Raw genomic sequence first — 15,678 nt, 5'->3', positions numbered from 1 at the left:
TTACGTTTTCCGCACCACCTCTTCAGGCAACTTCAGCCCTCAATAAACCAGACTAAATTTCACAAGCTCAGGTTCTACAGTCAGATAGCAGTTAAACCAATAAGAAGTCACAGAGAATTATCTCCTGCGTTTGCAGTTTCCCTCGGTTTTTCATTCAAATGAACTGTTTTGGGTCACCCTCATTGAGGGATGGTGATCATGGCTCAAAATGTTGTTTTTTTTTTTTCTTTTTTCATTTTGATTTATATCAGTAATTATTTATATATGTGTTTAATATCATTAATGACCATTAAAATCTGAAATGTAGCAGCAGCACACAGTAAAGTAAGTAGAGTACGAGAAACTCAAAAAACTCATAAATGTACTTTTGTCACTTTCCACTTAATTCATATATGCAGTTATAGCTTAATGAAAAAAAGATGAATTCAGCAAAAATATCAGTTGAACAAGTCAAAATGTTCAGTTAATCAGGCATAAAAGTAATAAGACTAATAAAAGAAAACAGTGATATGGTGGCATCCGTGAGTATCAGAAATTGATTAAACTACCTATTACCAAATAACTTTTACCATTTAAATGATTTCCAAGAAAGCAGGCCATGTCTGACAAGTGAACGACTCAGAAAGAAATATTAGGAAATATCAAGTTAACAGATAAATGCTTTGTAATGTGGAGATGAGGGTTGTTACTGTGTTTCCTGTCATTACATCCATTGTTTTTCACAAACTGCAGGAGAAACTGGATTATCTGTTTGTGTCAGTCTTCTGCCTTTGTGTTGGGATTAGGGACGTTGCTACAAAGCATCTGCACACAATGCTTTCATCGCTGTGTAAATTACACATTTTGTAGTGACATCACAGGCTTATCTCACTATTGTGTAAACATGTGTTTCCTTATTTATCCGTCTTGGATCCTTTGTATTGTTGAGATATAAATGTTTTCCAAATAACTTTTTTTTTTTCCTTTTCAGCTTGGACTTGACATTAACTCATGATCTGTAATATGCCATGAGCAGCAAAAAGTAGTGAAGTTTGAGGTAGTTTTACTTTGAGTCTTCTCATGGTACTTGATATGATAATTTTACTCACATAGGAATATTGTACTTTTTACTCCACTACATTTATTTGACAGTAACTTTAGTTACTTTACAGAATTGTGCACACAAAATTATGAAAAACATATAAAATGTGAGGCTTTGTCATAATTAAACTGCCTGACAGTAAATACAGTTACAGCCGAAACTGATAGGTAATTATTGATAAGAAAATTCACTGGTATCAGTCATTTTAATGCAAAGATGCCAAACATTTCATCATTCTAGCTTCTCAAATGTGAGAAATTTAATAAGAGTATTGGTTGGACAAACCAAAACATTCTGAAGACGTCACTTGACATGGTACTTCTCACTCTTTCCAGAGTTTTGCAAAGCAAACAAACGTGTAATCACATTACTGAATGATAAAATCTCACATTTTACTTGGAGGAGATGCACAAGCACTCATGGCAGAATAAACTTTGCTGATGTTTTGGATTGAGACTGTAAATGTCATTTAGGTCATTAGATTACTTTCAGTATGCTTAAAGAAAAAACTGAAAAAAGTCCTGAACCATGTTTTTTTTTTTTTTTTTTTTTTTGCTGGGCCTGGGAGGCACGTGATGGCAGAGATGATGTTCTTGGTTTGGTTGTTTTGTTGCCTTAGCTGCTTAGCGCTCTGATTGTAGCATTTGTGTGTGTGTGTGTGTGTGTGTGTGTGTGTGCACATGAAGGGAAAACGATAAGAATAACACGAGTCCTGTCGCTGCTAATCCCAGCCAGCCAGTGCTGTAATCTGGTGAGAGGGGGGATTTCTCTGTCCGGCAGATTGACCATGAGGATGTTATTGAGAGGGATGAGGGGCCAGAGGGTGATTTCTCCCACTGTTGGGTGGGAAGAGAGGGGGATGGGGAAAGGTTTTTTTATTATTTATTTGGTGCCTGATGAGCAGGGCAGAGGGGCAGTGCTCATCGAGCATTGTGGGAACAGTGATGGTGCCGACTCAGCTCAGAGCCTCATCCGATGTCTCTGTGTTTCTCAGGGAAACAAAGCTCATCAAAGTTGATGCTGCTGTGATATTAGAACAGTTTGATAGAAAACAGTCATTTATTGCTGTGAATGAAGTCCTCTGAGCGTATTACTTCTACAGCAGAAGATAGTTGTAAGTATGGCTGGTAGCATGGCTGAAATGGAAGGGGTACTTTAAGCAGTGTAAATGGAGTGTTAACCCAAAACTCTAATATGAAGATAGTGTTGATAATATGTTTCCCTTTAATGTGGCCTGCTCAGGAGTAACTCAATAACTGTTGAGGGGAGTGTGTGTCTCATTATTTGCAGACAACCAGGAATTCAAACAGGCAACTGTCCAGTCCTGAGTCTGACGCTCAAGCCTCCAAGCTACTGCTTCACTGGACTGGTTTCCAGAGTAGAAAAGACAGACCAGCTGTCTGCCAAACGGGCTACAAAAACAGACCAATTTGCATTTTGCTGATGCTTCCTACTGCAAATATCTGACAGGAGTGGGGAAGAAGAGGTCGAGTGTTTTCACACAAGGGCATTTTTACTTGACACGTGGGCTCCAACAGTTGACCTTTCATTTACAAGACGGTCCGTCTCCGCTGCCTGCCATGATACTGCTGATGTCTGATCTGTCCATATTTTAGGCATGTGTGGATCTCTCATTCTTTGAAGTCTGGCTGTCTTTCTCTCATGCTCAAGTGATGTGTACGAGGCTGACGGCTGAGACAAACATAACTGACAAGTGTCTGCTGAAGTTTGCTCTCGTGTCAGTGTTTGCTCAGTAAAGCAAGCAATGAGATGAAGGCTGGATGTAAAATTAGTCTTCTTCCATCAGCTGGTGTCACATTTGAGAGGTGGAAAGAGCTAATGAATATATGATTATTATTATTGAAATACTGTTGAGTCATTAACTATCACTCAGAGGGAGAGAGTGGGAATGAGAGAGGCACAATTCTTTCTATAACAAGTTTTATAAACTAATTATATGATTTATGAATTCAATCTTGAACTGAAAAGTAACTTCAGATAAATGTCAGTCAGATAAATGTGACGGAGTAAAGCACTTGAGTAAATGGACTTAAAGTTACATACCACCACTGACGACATTCAGCTAAAATAAATCCTGGAAAAAAAAATCCCTTGTGTCTTGACCCACAGCTTGACTTTCAAATATCACTGAGAGATTCTCCAAAATAATGTACAAACACATGGGAATGAAAACACACTCTCAGATGAAATCAACATTTACATGCCCTTAAATGGCAAAAAGATTGTGCTTACTTTGATTTACGTTTTGTTCTGATTTACAGTAGCATTGACGTAGCATTTGCTGTGATCCAGGGCAAGTTTACTGTTCCACGACTCAGTAATGGTGTTATTACTGTGGGTGCTTTACAGATAAAAACACTTGGTATGTTTTAGGGTGCAGCCAAAAATATTTTGCACATTCGCCCTCAATGTGTGACCATGAGTAGCTGGCATTCAGCAGTCAGGAGATGATCATTACTTGAGCTCTGAACTTTGTGCTTGTTTGCTGCCACACTTTGCATCTTTGTGTTGATGTGAGAGCCAGTAAACAACTGAAGCTATATTTTCTCACTTGGCTTGGTCACTGCTCATCCCCCCATCCATCCTTTGACTCCTTAATTATGCAGCTCCCCTGCTGGTGCAGAGTGTAAATAAATGAACAAAGGAAAGCTGCAGTGGTTTTTAAGAAATTAATTTCTTAACATTGATAATCCTGGACGACACCACATCTTTTAGTTATTTTTTCCTTTGAGCTTCAACTTCTTCTTCAACTAAACACATGAAGAGAAGCCTTGATATGTTCACACATGTGCACACTAAGCATGTCTGTGTAAATGAATACTCCTCTTCCCTAGAATGTTTCATAATTAACATGGCTGCTCCCTCCGGCCTCTCACATCTGCACTGAATCTGCCACTACTGATGAGCTTTACACTTTACGGCTCAACCGTTCTCTGCGACTCTGGATTTTATCAGTCAATCCCTCCACCTCTTTCAGTTTTACCTTCCTCTGACACTCCTACCTCAGATTTCACCTTTTACTCCTCACCCTTGCACCTCAGCTTTTCAGTCCACATTACCAGTTCAAGGAACGGAGACACCGGACATTCAGTTAAGAATGAAATACAGTTACTGGATGTGTTGTCATAATAGCAACACCAAACAGAAGGTTCAGACCCACAAAAACAAAATCTGAGTGATAGAGACTCAATCTGAAAGCATGACAGCATATTAGAGCTATTGTAGGTTTTAAAAATATCACAGACCTGGGGGAGGGGGTAATGTTCCAAGAAAAACGGAGAGAATTTCCAAAATTAAAGTAATTAATGTACAAGAACGTCTGAAATAGAGGAAAATTAAAAACAAAAAGACCTGAACAGACTCAGTAGGAAGCAGTAGCCTGGACTTAGACTCATGAATCACTGTCCATAATTCATCTCTGATTTTTTTTTAGTGAATACAATTAATCTTATGTGCTCACTTTCCTCTAAGTAGAGAAATAATTTACCAATCAGAGCTGAATCAGTGGGACTAAGAATCAGGATGTCATAGTCTTATGCAGTTAGCTGCCTGACTGTGATAGAAAAATGGCTTTGTTAAGGAAGACAGAAGTCAACTTAAAGACATACCAACTCTTAAAATGAAGATATTTCTCTAAGTGCCCCTACAACCACTACTGCAGCTTCCACGTCAATTGACAATGGACAGATCTGTCACTCTGTTCATTCTGTTAGGGCACAAAACGACCAAAGGAAATGGCCTACCCTGAGCAGTAGTCAGGCTGACTGAAGCAGGTGAAACAAAAATGTAAATTCAGTTTGGTCCTTAGGCTTTGGCAGTGTCATGTGTCACCTGTTAATACGCAGCAGCAAATCAAAGATTAACTACATGTCATTTTTTCTGTGCGTCTGACTTTGCACTGTGATTATGACTCATCACCTGATCAGAGCTAATAGCCACTTGGATCCACTCTGGTATAAAATGTACTGGTGTACATACTTGAGACCAAAAGCAATAAAATGGGTCTCTAGCTGGACCCACGTGGACTGAATATAGTTTGGACCTGACTACCCTGGGGTTTTGGGTCTTGATTACAAGGAACCAAAAAGACCTCTTCCACCAAATTACCACTTATCTAAGACCTGTCATTATTATGCGTCTTTAGCGACAGGTGTAAACTGGTGGGAATTTTAACATCTATAAAATGTGATGCATTGCATTTAACACCATCAATGTTACATTTTTCCTTCAGTTGCACTTGGAGTCAAATAAAGTGGCAGAAGGTAGGTAGATGATAGAAGGTAAATATAGTGCGCTGTATAGTAAATATGGAGTGACTGCTGGCACTTATTTTCTTATTTTTTGCTCCTCTAGTCATTGCATTCAGTGTAAAGTCAGTTTGAAAATGTTCTGTAAAATGTTAACACTCTGTAGGTGTAGAAATGTAATTCCCAGCTGATAAAAGCTCTGTTTGTGTTTTCATGCACACACTTTCAATTTTCAGTGTGAATCACTGAACGCATCCAACTGTGTGTTTGTGTGTGTGTGCTTCTTAAATCCTGCAGCAGCTGAAGTGCCGCAGGTGCTTGCCCTTTTGTTGGAGGAGCCTGTTGCTATAGCGATTGCTCCACAGTTAGAGTTGGCGAGCCCGTGGCACCCAGCGTTCTGTCTGGCAGGTAGCTGTACGAGGCCATCAGCTCAGTAATGACTGTAGATGCTTTGCAGTCATAACCCCAACACCTGCAGCGTCATGTAGATAATTAGAGTTTTGTTGCTTGGAAACAGCTTGAGTCCAAGTTTGTTTCTTGTCAGCTGTTGACAATTACAAAACCCACGGTGGGACAAAAAAAGCTGAACATAGTTAATGTTTATATTTAAACAGTGAATACAATTTAAAAGAAAAAAATCTGACTGTACCTTAATCCCAACTCAAATAGCAGCTAAAATGTTCTTCAGTTGTCTGAGGTCAATCAAGGCAGCGCTTTCTGCTTTGAGAACCACTTAATTACATGGTAACATAACAGACATTTCACTTTTTAACCTACTCAGCAGTCAGGAGCTGTTGTAGCTGTGTTTGTTCTGTGTTTCATCATACTACTGTTTTTATGCTGATTCTTTTTTGGACTTGTCTCTTGGAAATGATTCTTAAAGATGCTATGTGTAGATTTTTGCTATTGCTACATAGCTAACATTAGCATTAACAGCTGTTTACTTACTAAAAGCTTCAGCCATGGTTAGGTTTGCCTTCTGGTCAGTACTGCTTCTTCAGCCTCTCATGCTGAACTGAGGTCAGAGTAAATGTGTGAACCAAGCGCACTACCAATACATTATTTAATACAAGTATACATGTACACTGTATATCACGTATACACTACACCTGGGCAGAGCTGACACTGTGAAATATTGCTTCAATATGTTGATATTGCAGACCACAGTGATTTTCAGGTTGTGTGTGGTCATGCATGTTTTCATAGTTGACATTTCACTGCTGTGTGTGCATGCTTTTGAGGGCATAAATGTTGTGTGTGTGTGTGTGTGTGTGTGTGTATAATCATTCTACCGTTAATGTGCTTATGTGCCAATAATCATGTGTGTGTTGGAGGGTATGTCATAAAAAATGGAGAAGGCTAAAGTAGGCCAGCGGTTCACAACACCACAGGGGCTTGTGGGGTGAAGGAGCCACACAAAGACACCTCCCTTCCTCTTTGTTTTTGTCCTCTGTTCTTCTGCCTCTGTCTTCCCTCCCCTCTGTTTCCTTTCCGCTCTCCCTTTCTCCTTTTAACCACCCTATCCCGAATTGCATTGCCCTGCTTTATTTCTAGGGTTGGCGGTGGCTCAGGAGGCAGAGAGGGGTCCTTCACTAACTGCAGGGTTGGTGGTTCGATCCCGGGCGCCTTCTGTCTTCATGGCTATGTGCCCCGAACTAAGACACCAAACTTGACTCTGAAGCCTAAATCGCAGGCAGGTAAAACAGTTACTGTTGTTTAAACATTCACACTTTGTCCCAAACTTGATTAGAGCTTTGTCTCACTATCAACAACATGGCCGACTACTTCCACTGAACAGGCAGGAATTACAGCCTCATATTTGTATTCCTCTGCCAAAGAGTCCATTTCCAGGTAACACATGAATTCTTGTCTTGGCCAAAAACATGTTTTGTGCGGTCGCAGTGACCTTGATCTCTGACATTTGATCACCAAAAACTAATCAGTCTATCACTGAGTTGAAGTGACAGGTAAACCACAAACATAATGCCTCTGCCCATGGCTGTCGCTGACAAAGAGGCATAGAAACACATGGATCTGACTGAAATGTGCATATATGTGTTTTCTATTTTCTGATGTTTTTGCTTATGTTTTTGAAGAGAATACTTTACTTATACTAAAGTGTGTTTGTTTGATGACAGTGCAAATGTAAAATAAAGAGAAACTGTTCTTTAACACTGTATGTAGATGTGGATTTCAAGCAGGTGGTTCACTTCTCCCTGAATATAAGGAAACCAAGAACAACAGGTTGCTGCAGCCAGTGGTCTTTTTGCACACAGCGACATTTCAGACATCTGTATCTGTTATTATTTCTAATTCTAAACAAAGGTTCTGCTGTGCAGTGGAGAGAGTGCTAGAATATCACATCATTATGGAGTCTAGAATCAGAACTGCAGAACTGCCGAGTGGAAAAAAAAAACCCACCACAGAATTCTTCATGTCAAGTTATTTAACATTGTGTGGACAATCAGCAAGAAGCTTAGTTTCATTTCATTTTCAAGAAGACCCACTTGAGTTTAGAACATAAAGAGCATCACATTTGTCAAGTGACAACATGGTAAGTTGATTAAATTGGTTTGTTTTCCAAAATACAAGTGACATTGAACTGGTTGCAATGTAAAATAATGTACTTTAGTCCTGCTTTAATCACATCTAATGTGTAGTGGAGTTGACTTCAATCAACCCATATTTAGCAATAAACAGATATATTTAAGGTAATGTAAACAGTGATAGGCTGATATAGTTGTGCTGTGTTGCTCACATAGAATTTAATGACAGTATGTATGTGTAGTCTGCTGAGAAAGGCAGATACAATGGCTTTTGAAGAGCTGCTTTATAAAAAGTGATGTGATCAAGATGACTACATGTTAAATATTACATCTAAATATACTTCAGGTGCCTGAAATGAAGTACTCATGCAGAATAATTCAGATAATTTCTGAATAATGCATATTCAGTCATTGGATTTCTATGATAATATACAGTATAATTTATTTGTACATTACATTATGTATCATTAATCTGAATATGCACTTGTAACTAAACTTATCAAATGAATATAGTACAGGATAAAATACATTATTTGCATTTATATTGTGGTGGAGTAGAAGTATAAAGTTCATGGTTTGAATCATGCTACATATAAAAGAGAGCCTGACAGATCATTTCCCTGCATCTAAATTCTTTGTGTGGATGTGTACAATTGCCAGTGAGACAGAATGTCACTTCACAGTTATTCTATCTAATTCTATCCCTCTCTCCTGTTCTCCTGTAGACTTCAAATTATCGGGATCAAGTTCAGTTTCCTACTTCTGAAGAAGAGGAGACCACCTCCTCATCTCCCTCTTCTTCAGGTGATGAGGCCCAAGTCGTCCTGGGCGTCCTCTCCTCCCCGTCCTCTGACTACCTGGTGCAGTCTTTTATCGGAGAGGGTGTCTTTGGAAAAGTGGCCAAGTGTTTGAAGGCCGCCACCAAGGAGACGGTGGCTGTGAAGATAATCATGAACAGCAACTTCGCACCTCAGGCAAAGAACGAGGTGGGACAGCAGTGATGTGTATTTGAATTTGCACAAAGCTTCAAAAGTACTTTATCGCTGTGTTCACCAAATCTAACATCTCATATACTCCCCAGGTGGCCATCCTTGAAGAACTGAGGGCTTTTGATTCAGACAGATTCAACTTTGTCAGATGCAACAATGCTTTTGTCGACAGAGAGCACATTTGTATTGAGTTTGAAATGCTGGACATGAGTCTGATGGATTTCCTGGCAAATAAACCTTCCCACTCTCTCACTGTGAAGGAAATCCGTCCAATCCTGCATCAGGTATGTGCCACAGCTTACACCAGTTATATTTCTGTTTTCTCCTGACCACATCTCCATACTTAATGGAAGAATCCAAGGTTTGATCTGTCAGTTGTTGAGGATTTGTCAGAATCATATTTTTATAGTGCTGTTGTACAGTGTATTTCAGTCTAGGGAGTTACTGGTATTTTGTGTGGTGGGTTGACAAAAATTTTCACTGATGTATTGGACTGAATTCTGCTGCATTAAATTATAAGGTGTTTCTATTTCTGTTCTACTGACTGTAAATTAGTAATTTGCCCTGAAATAACACTGAGCTCAGATCTTTCAGGGCTCCCTCAGCCTAAAATGTCTTCAAAGCCAGAAGTTATTTAGAAATATCAACTGATATTTTGTAGAGCAGCACAGCTGACCTTTAGCATAATTTATTCCATGACTGCAGATGGCCACTGCACTACAACTCCTGAGGAGCCTTGGAGTTGTGCATACAGACCTCAAGCTAGACAACATCATGATGGTGGACCATGTAAACCAGCCGCTCAAGATTAAAATGATTGACTTTGGCTTGGCCCGACATGTCTCACAGACAGAGTGGGGCTCATACATGCAGCCGCTCTACTACAGGTAAGTAACTGGCAACATGACAGAGTCCTAATTTAAGATTTTACAACCATTAAAACAGTCAAACATATTTTAGAGAGAAGGTGATAATAATTCATGTCCTCTTTGAAGGTCTCCAGAGGTCATCCTGGGACTTCCCTTCACAGCAGCCATTGACATGTGGTCTCTGGGCTGCATTGCTGCTGAGCTGTTCCTGGGCCATGCACTTTACCCGGGAAGTTGCGAATATGACATGGTCAGTGTTTTTTATTATTTAATTGCATTAATTAAGTTTCTTAAATATTATTCAGATTATTTATTATGGGACTAAAAATCTTAGAAATAAGCAAAGTAAATAAAAATAACCTCATATTGGAACATGCTAAAATACATTTTGGTTATAAACAATACCTTAAAGGAATAGTTCAACTAGATTCTGTAGCTGTAGGAAACGGTCAGTGTGACTCCCAAGAAAGAGTTATACAGCACTCTGGCATTTTTGTTCACTAATTAACATTTCAAACAGTTTGTGGTTTTAGTGGTGTAAATACTCCTTGGTAAGAAAGCTAGGCTAGCTGTTTTCTCCAACTTTCAGTGTTTATGCTAAGCTAAGCTAATTGCCTCCCTACCCCAGCTCCATACTTAACTCAGAAATGAGAGTGGTGTTAATCTTCTCATCTAATTCTGTGTAAGAGAATAAGTGTTTTTCCCAAAATGTAAAACAATTAAATTGATTTAATTATGCAACACTATGATACTACTTGGAAAATTCAAAACTAAAAAATATCTTAATATCTCATACGTACCAAGTGTAACTGACTTTGTGAGTGTGTTGTGTTTTGTACCTACAGCTGCGACATATTGTGAGGACACAGGGTCAGCTGCCGCAGCAACTTCTCAACAGAGGAGTCAAAACCAGGTGCTTTTTCAGGAGAAACAGGTGTCGTGAACGTCGATGGAGATTAAAGGTACCAACATGCAGTGACTTTCTTTTTATCTTGTCCCTTTATTGGTCTGTCTTTGTCTTTCCATCCCATGTCCAGGACAGAGTAGCTAAATTGAATATTATTTCTCTGTAGACGGCTCTAGAATATGGACAAGTCACCTGCACCAAGAGCTATTTCAAGTCCCTGGATGACCTGAAGAAGGTAGGATTTTTACTTCTAAGAAATGAGGACATTTGACAAAGATATTATCAGGAGTCAGGGAGATTTTACTGATGTTTGTGATTTTTTTCTGGATTCAGATCAGACCAGCGTGTCATCTATCAAATGAGGACACCATGGCAGAAATCAAAGACCGGGACAACTTTATGGATTTGCTGAAGAAAATGCTTTATCTGGACGTAGATAAACGGATACTACCAAGCCATCTAATTGAGGATCCATTCATCACCATGAGTGATCTTGCAGAGAGTTACCCCAACAGCTTCTAGTAAGTCTATATGAAGATGCTGTCTATAGAATCTGTCTGATGATGTGGATGGATGTCATTGCTTAACTCAATGATTCATTTTCTTCCAGTGTGAAAACATGCTGTGAAGTGATGGAAGTCTGTCGGGATCAGAATCTTAGATCTTATAACAGGGGCTCTGAGGTTCAGTTAGTCCAGCAGCCGTTGGCTAAACCTGCAGGCCTCCACCAGCACCGCCTGCACTACCAGCCTGGAGCAGCATAGCGTCTTCCGTCCAGGTCTCTCCTGCTTGGCACAACTGCCAAGAGCATCCCCTGGTACTGGGGATTGCATCAAGCGTCTCCAGCTACCTCTCCATCCACGAGGACCAGAGTCCACCACAGCCCCAGCAGCTCAACTTCTCCATTCACAAGGAAAGGACACCACCAGATCTACAGATGTCCAGCACCTCTAAGGAGGCTCCATCCTACACAGGCAACATTAAACCTGTGAGGAAAATGACAAGGGACACTTTTGAAGCCTCGCTGAGTGGTGAAAGGTAAGTGTCTTACAACTATCCTGTACTCATTTTATATATTACAAGATACTTACTGTTAAGAGATTTAAACAGTACTCGGTCTATGCAGAAGCCCAGAGCCAGAGAGGAAGAGGATGGAGATGAACTCCAAGAAGGTTTCGTCTGAGGCTACACCCAGCACGTCCAAAGCTAAGCCTCAGAGGAAAAGGATAACAGCCACATTTGTAAAGCAGAGGAAGAATAAGAGGATGATGCCTCACATTCCCAGACAGGCTCCATCTGAAGGCCCATCCAACACAGCTGCAGATAAACCAGCAAGGAAAAGGACCCGGGCCACTTTGGAAGCTGCACACAGTGGGAGCAGGTGGGTTTTGTGTAACTTCTCCCTACAGATTTGGTTTTACTTCTAAGATTCAAGACATTCAAATAACAATTGGTTTACTCAGAAATCTGGACAGCACATCGCCAGAGAGGAAGAAGATGAACCCAGGTGGTGCGCAGACACACAAAGGTACCTCACCTTCTGCATCCTGCAAACAAAATGTGGGAGAGAGCCATTACTTTTAATTAGCGACTGAAATTACAAGACCAACAATACTCTGTTTTGCAATGTTTAGAGTTGCTTCAAAACTATAAAGAGGCTCCAACTGAAGCTACAGCCAGCACGAGCCAAGCTAAACCTCAGAGGAAAAGGACCTGGGCCACTTTCATAGCTTCATACAGTGGGATTAAGTAGGTATCATTTAACTTGCCTGAACTGAATAAAATTTGCTGCTTAATACATTTAATACATTCAGACAACACTTTGGTTTGGTTTATGCAGACGTCTAGACACCGGCTCACCAGAGAGGAAGAAGCTGAAGATGAGCTTGTATGAAGTGAAGACAATAACAGGTAAGCACATCGTTTTACCAGTATTTATTTGGTGAACAGAACCATTCCTTTCCTTAATGTTTTTAGCATTATGACACCATGTTTTTTTGTTTTTCCTGTTTAGGGTTGCCTCAGAACTCTAAAGAAGCTTCAACTGAAGCTACATCCAGCACGGACAGAGCTAAGCCTCAGAGGAAAAGGACCTGGGCCACGTTTATAACTTCACACACTGGGATTAGGTAGGTTTCATTATACTTGTACTGATTAAATTGTACTGATAAAGTTCAAGACATTCAAACAACATTTGTTTGTTTTATGCAGACGTTATGACACTGGCTCACCGGAGAGGAAAAAGAAGAAGATGAGCTTGGATGAGGTGGAGACACAAACAGGTACTGACTCCTAATCAGTGGTCTCAGTTTAACTATGCCCTGTAGAAACTAATAATTTGTGGGTAGTTTGGTGAAACTTTGTGACTCTACCTTGTACTGTGAGATCTTTTAGAAAGGTTAGCAAAGATTTGAATGTTGTTGTTTTCCCTTTTTCCCACAGCAACGCTCCACAACTCTCACCAGGCTTCATCCAGCAAAGCCAACGGTTCAGAGATTGGAGAGTATGTGTTATGTCACATCCCTGCTTTGATTAGATCCTGTTGTTACTGCAGGATTCAAGTGAGTTACACAACATTTGATTTCTGCAGAGCTCCAGACTGCTCATCTCCAAAGACGAAAACAGGAAGGAAAGGAAGGGGAAGAAGCAAAAGTGTGGATTGGCTGAGGACACGCAGAAGTAGGCTCTCATATGCCACACACACTTGAGATTAATTTATTTTAAATCAGTTTGCCAGAAAACTGTGATGCGAATATATGAGGCTTAACAAGTCTGTTTCTTCATCTGCGAGTACAGAAGTCTACCAGATGCAAAAACCCTCAGTGACTCTGAGGAGGTCTTGGTGACTGTCGGCCAGGCCAAATCTCTGAGGAGAAGAGAAGTCGGGTAGAGAAGATGGGTAAGGATTGAGAGAACTGCAACAGGTACATGTTGTATCACGTCTCTGCCTGTATCACATTTTGATGATCATTAGAGTGTAGGAGTCAAGACACAGTGACAGTTTTGTGCAGAAATCCAGACTGCAGCTCCCGATAGAGGAAGAGGATCACGATGAGCCTGGATGAGGCTGAACCAACATACTACAGGTAAGCTCACACTCAGGATCAGCTGATTTGAAGTCAGTTCACCTCAAAGTGTTTTATTGAAGCAGCAACAGTGCTGGCTATGAAATCAGCAGGAATTTACAGTAGCAAAGTTTGATGTCCTAAAGCTCCAGTTTTGAATTTATTGATCTAATCTGTCTTTTAACCTCAGGCAAAATCTTCAAAATTCAAGGACCCGATGCTGAAGGACCCAGTTAGACCAGATCCATGAGCCAGGATGACACCAGGTGGTATTTGTAGGTCAACAGTAATGCCGCTTGTGTTCTGCCCATTAGACACTAAACTTACTCTGGAAGGGAGTTCCCTCCTGTGTGATCCTTCCCAAGGTTTCTTCCAGTCTTTCCTGTTAAAGGGTCAGTTTGGGAGTTTTTCCTTGCCCGCTTGAGGGAGGTGTCATAATCACTTGGGCTTAAAATTAAAATCAATGAAATTAGCGACTGGCCATTTTAAATCTGGCTTTAAATTGTAAATAAATTAATTAAGTGGATACAAAGTGTTGTCATTTCATTAATTTTAATGTCTCTTCCCACATTACATCTCACAATTCATAAGGCTGAATTTTGATGTTAAAGATGAAAATGTATTTGAGGAGAATTGGACTCAGGAGTAACACATCTCTCCCACAAATCTCAAACTTGATTTTATAAATCAATAAAGCAATTGTACAGTGATGATATGACCATATTGTGTCATAGTTTAAATGTTAAAACTTTAATGCAAATCATAAGAGTGAAACACAGTTAATTATACATTTGATTAATATACATAATTTTGCATAAATCTGGATATATATGTAAATATCTGAATAAATATCTGTATTAATACTGAAGTGAACCCTGAAGTTAATTGATGAAGCTAGCATTCAACTATTTCTGGCTGCTCAGAGGTTAAAAAAAGACAGTTAGTGCTTAAGCCTATTGACTTTTTTGCATGAAACAGCTGACAGACAGACTGAACCACACCATAATGAGCTATAAACCAAAACAATAATAAGGCTAAAAGAAGCTAAAAGCTCTGTATATCTGCAGAGTTGTGTGTTAATTGTCCAGTACTGTGGCATAATGAATGAATTCAAGCCCAAGTCTGGCTTTGAGAAACATGTATTGAATCTGACATGAACAAATATTAACATGTCCAAAGTGTGGCTATATTTTGGCCCATTTAGAGCAGTTGTGGTAACACTGGCTTTGAGGATCAGCTGAAAACCTGCTCTCATTATCTGAGAGTCTAGCTTGAATTGGTGGTGCAGTATTAGACATCAACAAATATTAACATCCTCAAAGTTGTGCTGTATTGTATTTTCAACTGCAAATTTGAGAAGAAGCCTGGAAAATGTCTGGTTAGAGAGAGAAAGAAACCTGTGTGTATTTTTTGAAAAACTTGCATATGCAAAACAAGAAAGAAATTAGCAGTGTGTGTATTTTGTGTGTGAGAGACTGTATGTAGTGGGAGTGTGGGGTAATATTTTGGGGAGACAGAAAAGGCAGGGGTTGATTATGAAGTGTGTGTGTGTGTGGGGGGGCAAACAGTTTATTTCTGCTCTGGTTAGCAAACACAGTGGCTCCATCCTCAGAGCTCAGGAATAGACAGTAAAAAAAGAGGGAAGATGAGGGAAAGAAACAACAAAAAACCCCAAAACAAAATATAGGTAGAGAGGAATGAAAGAACATGAGGATGGAGGAATGAAAAGACTAGAAGTCCATAGTCATGTCCCATCAGGCTACAATGGTCACACACTAGAAATCAAAAGCTATCAGATGAATGAAAACTTTGCGGTATTTTGTTCTTTTCCCTCTTGGCAAAGATTAAAAGTTTGGCCAGAGAGTGCTGCCATTCGGACACTCACTAATCTGGTAATCTGAGTCACTTTCAGTTCATGAGTTGTTATGTAGATCAAGATCTATTCGTCATTTT

The 15,678-nt window shown here is 39.8% G+C and overlaps 2 protein-coding genes across 2 annotated transcripts; both read left to right on the top strand.

Annotated features, from left to right (window-relative positions):
• The first annotated feature begins 106 nt into the window (after positions 1-106).
• LOC108883197 (homeodomain-interacting protein kinase 1) lies at positions 107-11,433 on the top strand. Its single transcript, XM_018676116.2, has 9 exons — positions 107-7,903; positions 8,621-8,881; positions 8,977-9,168; positions 9,590-9,771; positions 9,880-10,003; positions 10,599-10,715; positions 10,827-10,895; positions 10,994-11,181; positions 11,271-11,433. Exons 1-9 carry the CDS (start codon positions 7,901-7,903, stop codon positions 11,422-11,424), a joined length of 1,290 nt encoding a protein of 429 aa, XP_018531632.1. The 5' UTR covers positions 107-7,900; the 3' UTR covers positions 11,425-11,433.
• LOC108883198 (uncharacterized) lies at positions 11,433-13,735 on the top strand. The gene is made up of 10 exons (XM_018676117.2): positions 11,433-11,698; positions 11,787-12,041; positions 12,124-12,188; positions 12,295-12,409; positions 12,501-12,571; positions 12,675-12,789; positions 12,872-12,942; positions 13,103-13,163; positions 13,251-13,339; positions 13,457-13,735. The coding sequence occupies exons 1-10, from the start codon at positions 11,598-11,600 to the stop codon at positions 13,504-13,506; spliced, it is 993 nt and encodes a 330-aa protein (XP_018531633.1). The 5' UTR covers positions 11,433-11,597; the 3' UTR covers positions 13,507-13,735.
• Positions 13,736-15,678: the final 1,943 nt, after the last annotated feature.

Source organism: Lates calcarifer, linkage group LG15, assembly GCF_001640805.2.
Source record: "Lates calcarifer isolate ASB-BC8 linkage group LG15, TLL_Latcal_v3, whole genome shotgun sequence".
Classification (NCBI taxonomy): domain Eukaryota; kingdom Metazoa; phylum Chordata; class Actinopteri; family Centropomidae; genus Lates; species Lates calcarifer.
This window is presented reverse-complemented; position numbering and strand designations above follow the sequence as displayed.

What these genes read in the sequence shown, in the direction of transcription:
- LOC108883197 (XM_018676116.2), top strand. An exon ending in TCCGTCCAATCCTGCATCAG is followed by an intron (nt 9,169 to 9,589) that starts GTATGTGCCACA and finishes CCATGACTGCAG; the next exon opens with ATGGCCACTGCACTACAACT. An exon ending in CCCTGGATGACCTGAAGAAG is followed by an intron (nt 10,896 to 10,993) that starts GTAGGATTTTTA and finishes TTCTGGATTCAG; the next exon opens with ATCAGACCAGCGTGTCATCT.
- LOC108883198 (XM_018676117.2), top strand. Translation starts at nt 11,598, where the DNA reads ATGTCCAGCACCTCTAAGGAGGCTCCATCCTACACAGGCAACATTAAA. An exon ending in GCTGCACACAGTGGGAGCAG is followed by an intron (nt 12,042 to 12,123) that starts GTGGGTTTTGTG and finishes TGGTTTACTCAG; the next exon opens with AAATCTGGACAGCACATCGC. An exon ending in TGGTGCGCAGACACACAAAG is followed by an intron (nt 12,189 to 12,294) that starts GTACCTCACCTT and finishes TGCAATGTTTAG; the next exon opens with AGTTGCTTCAAAACTATAAA.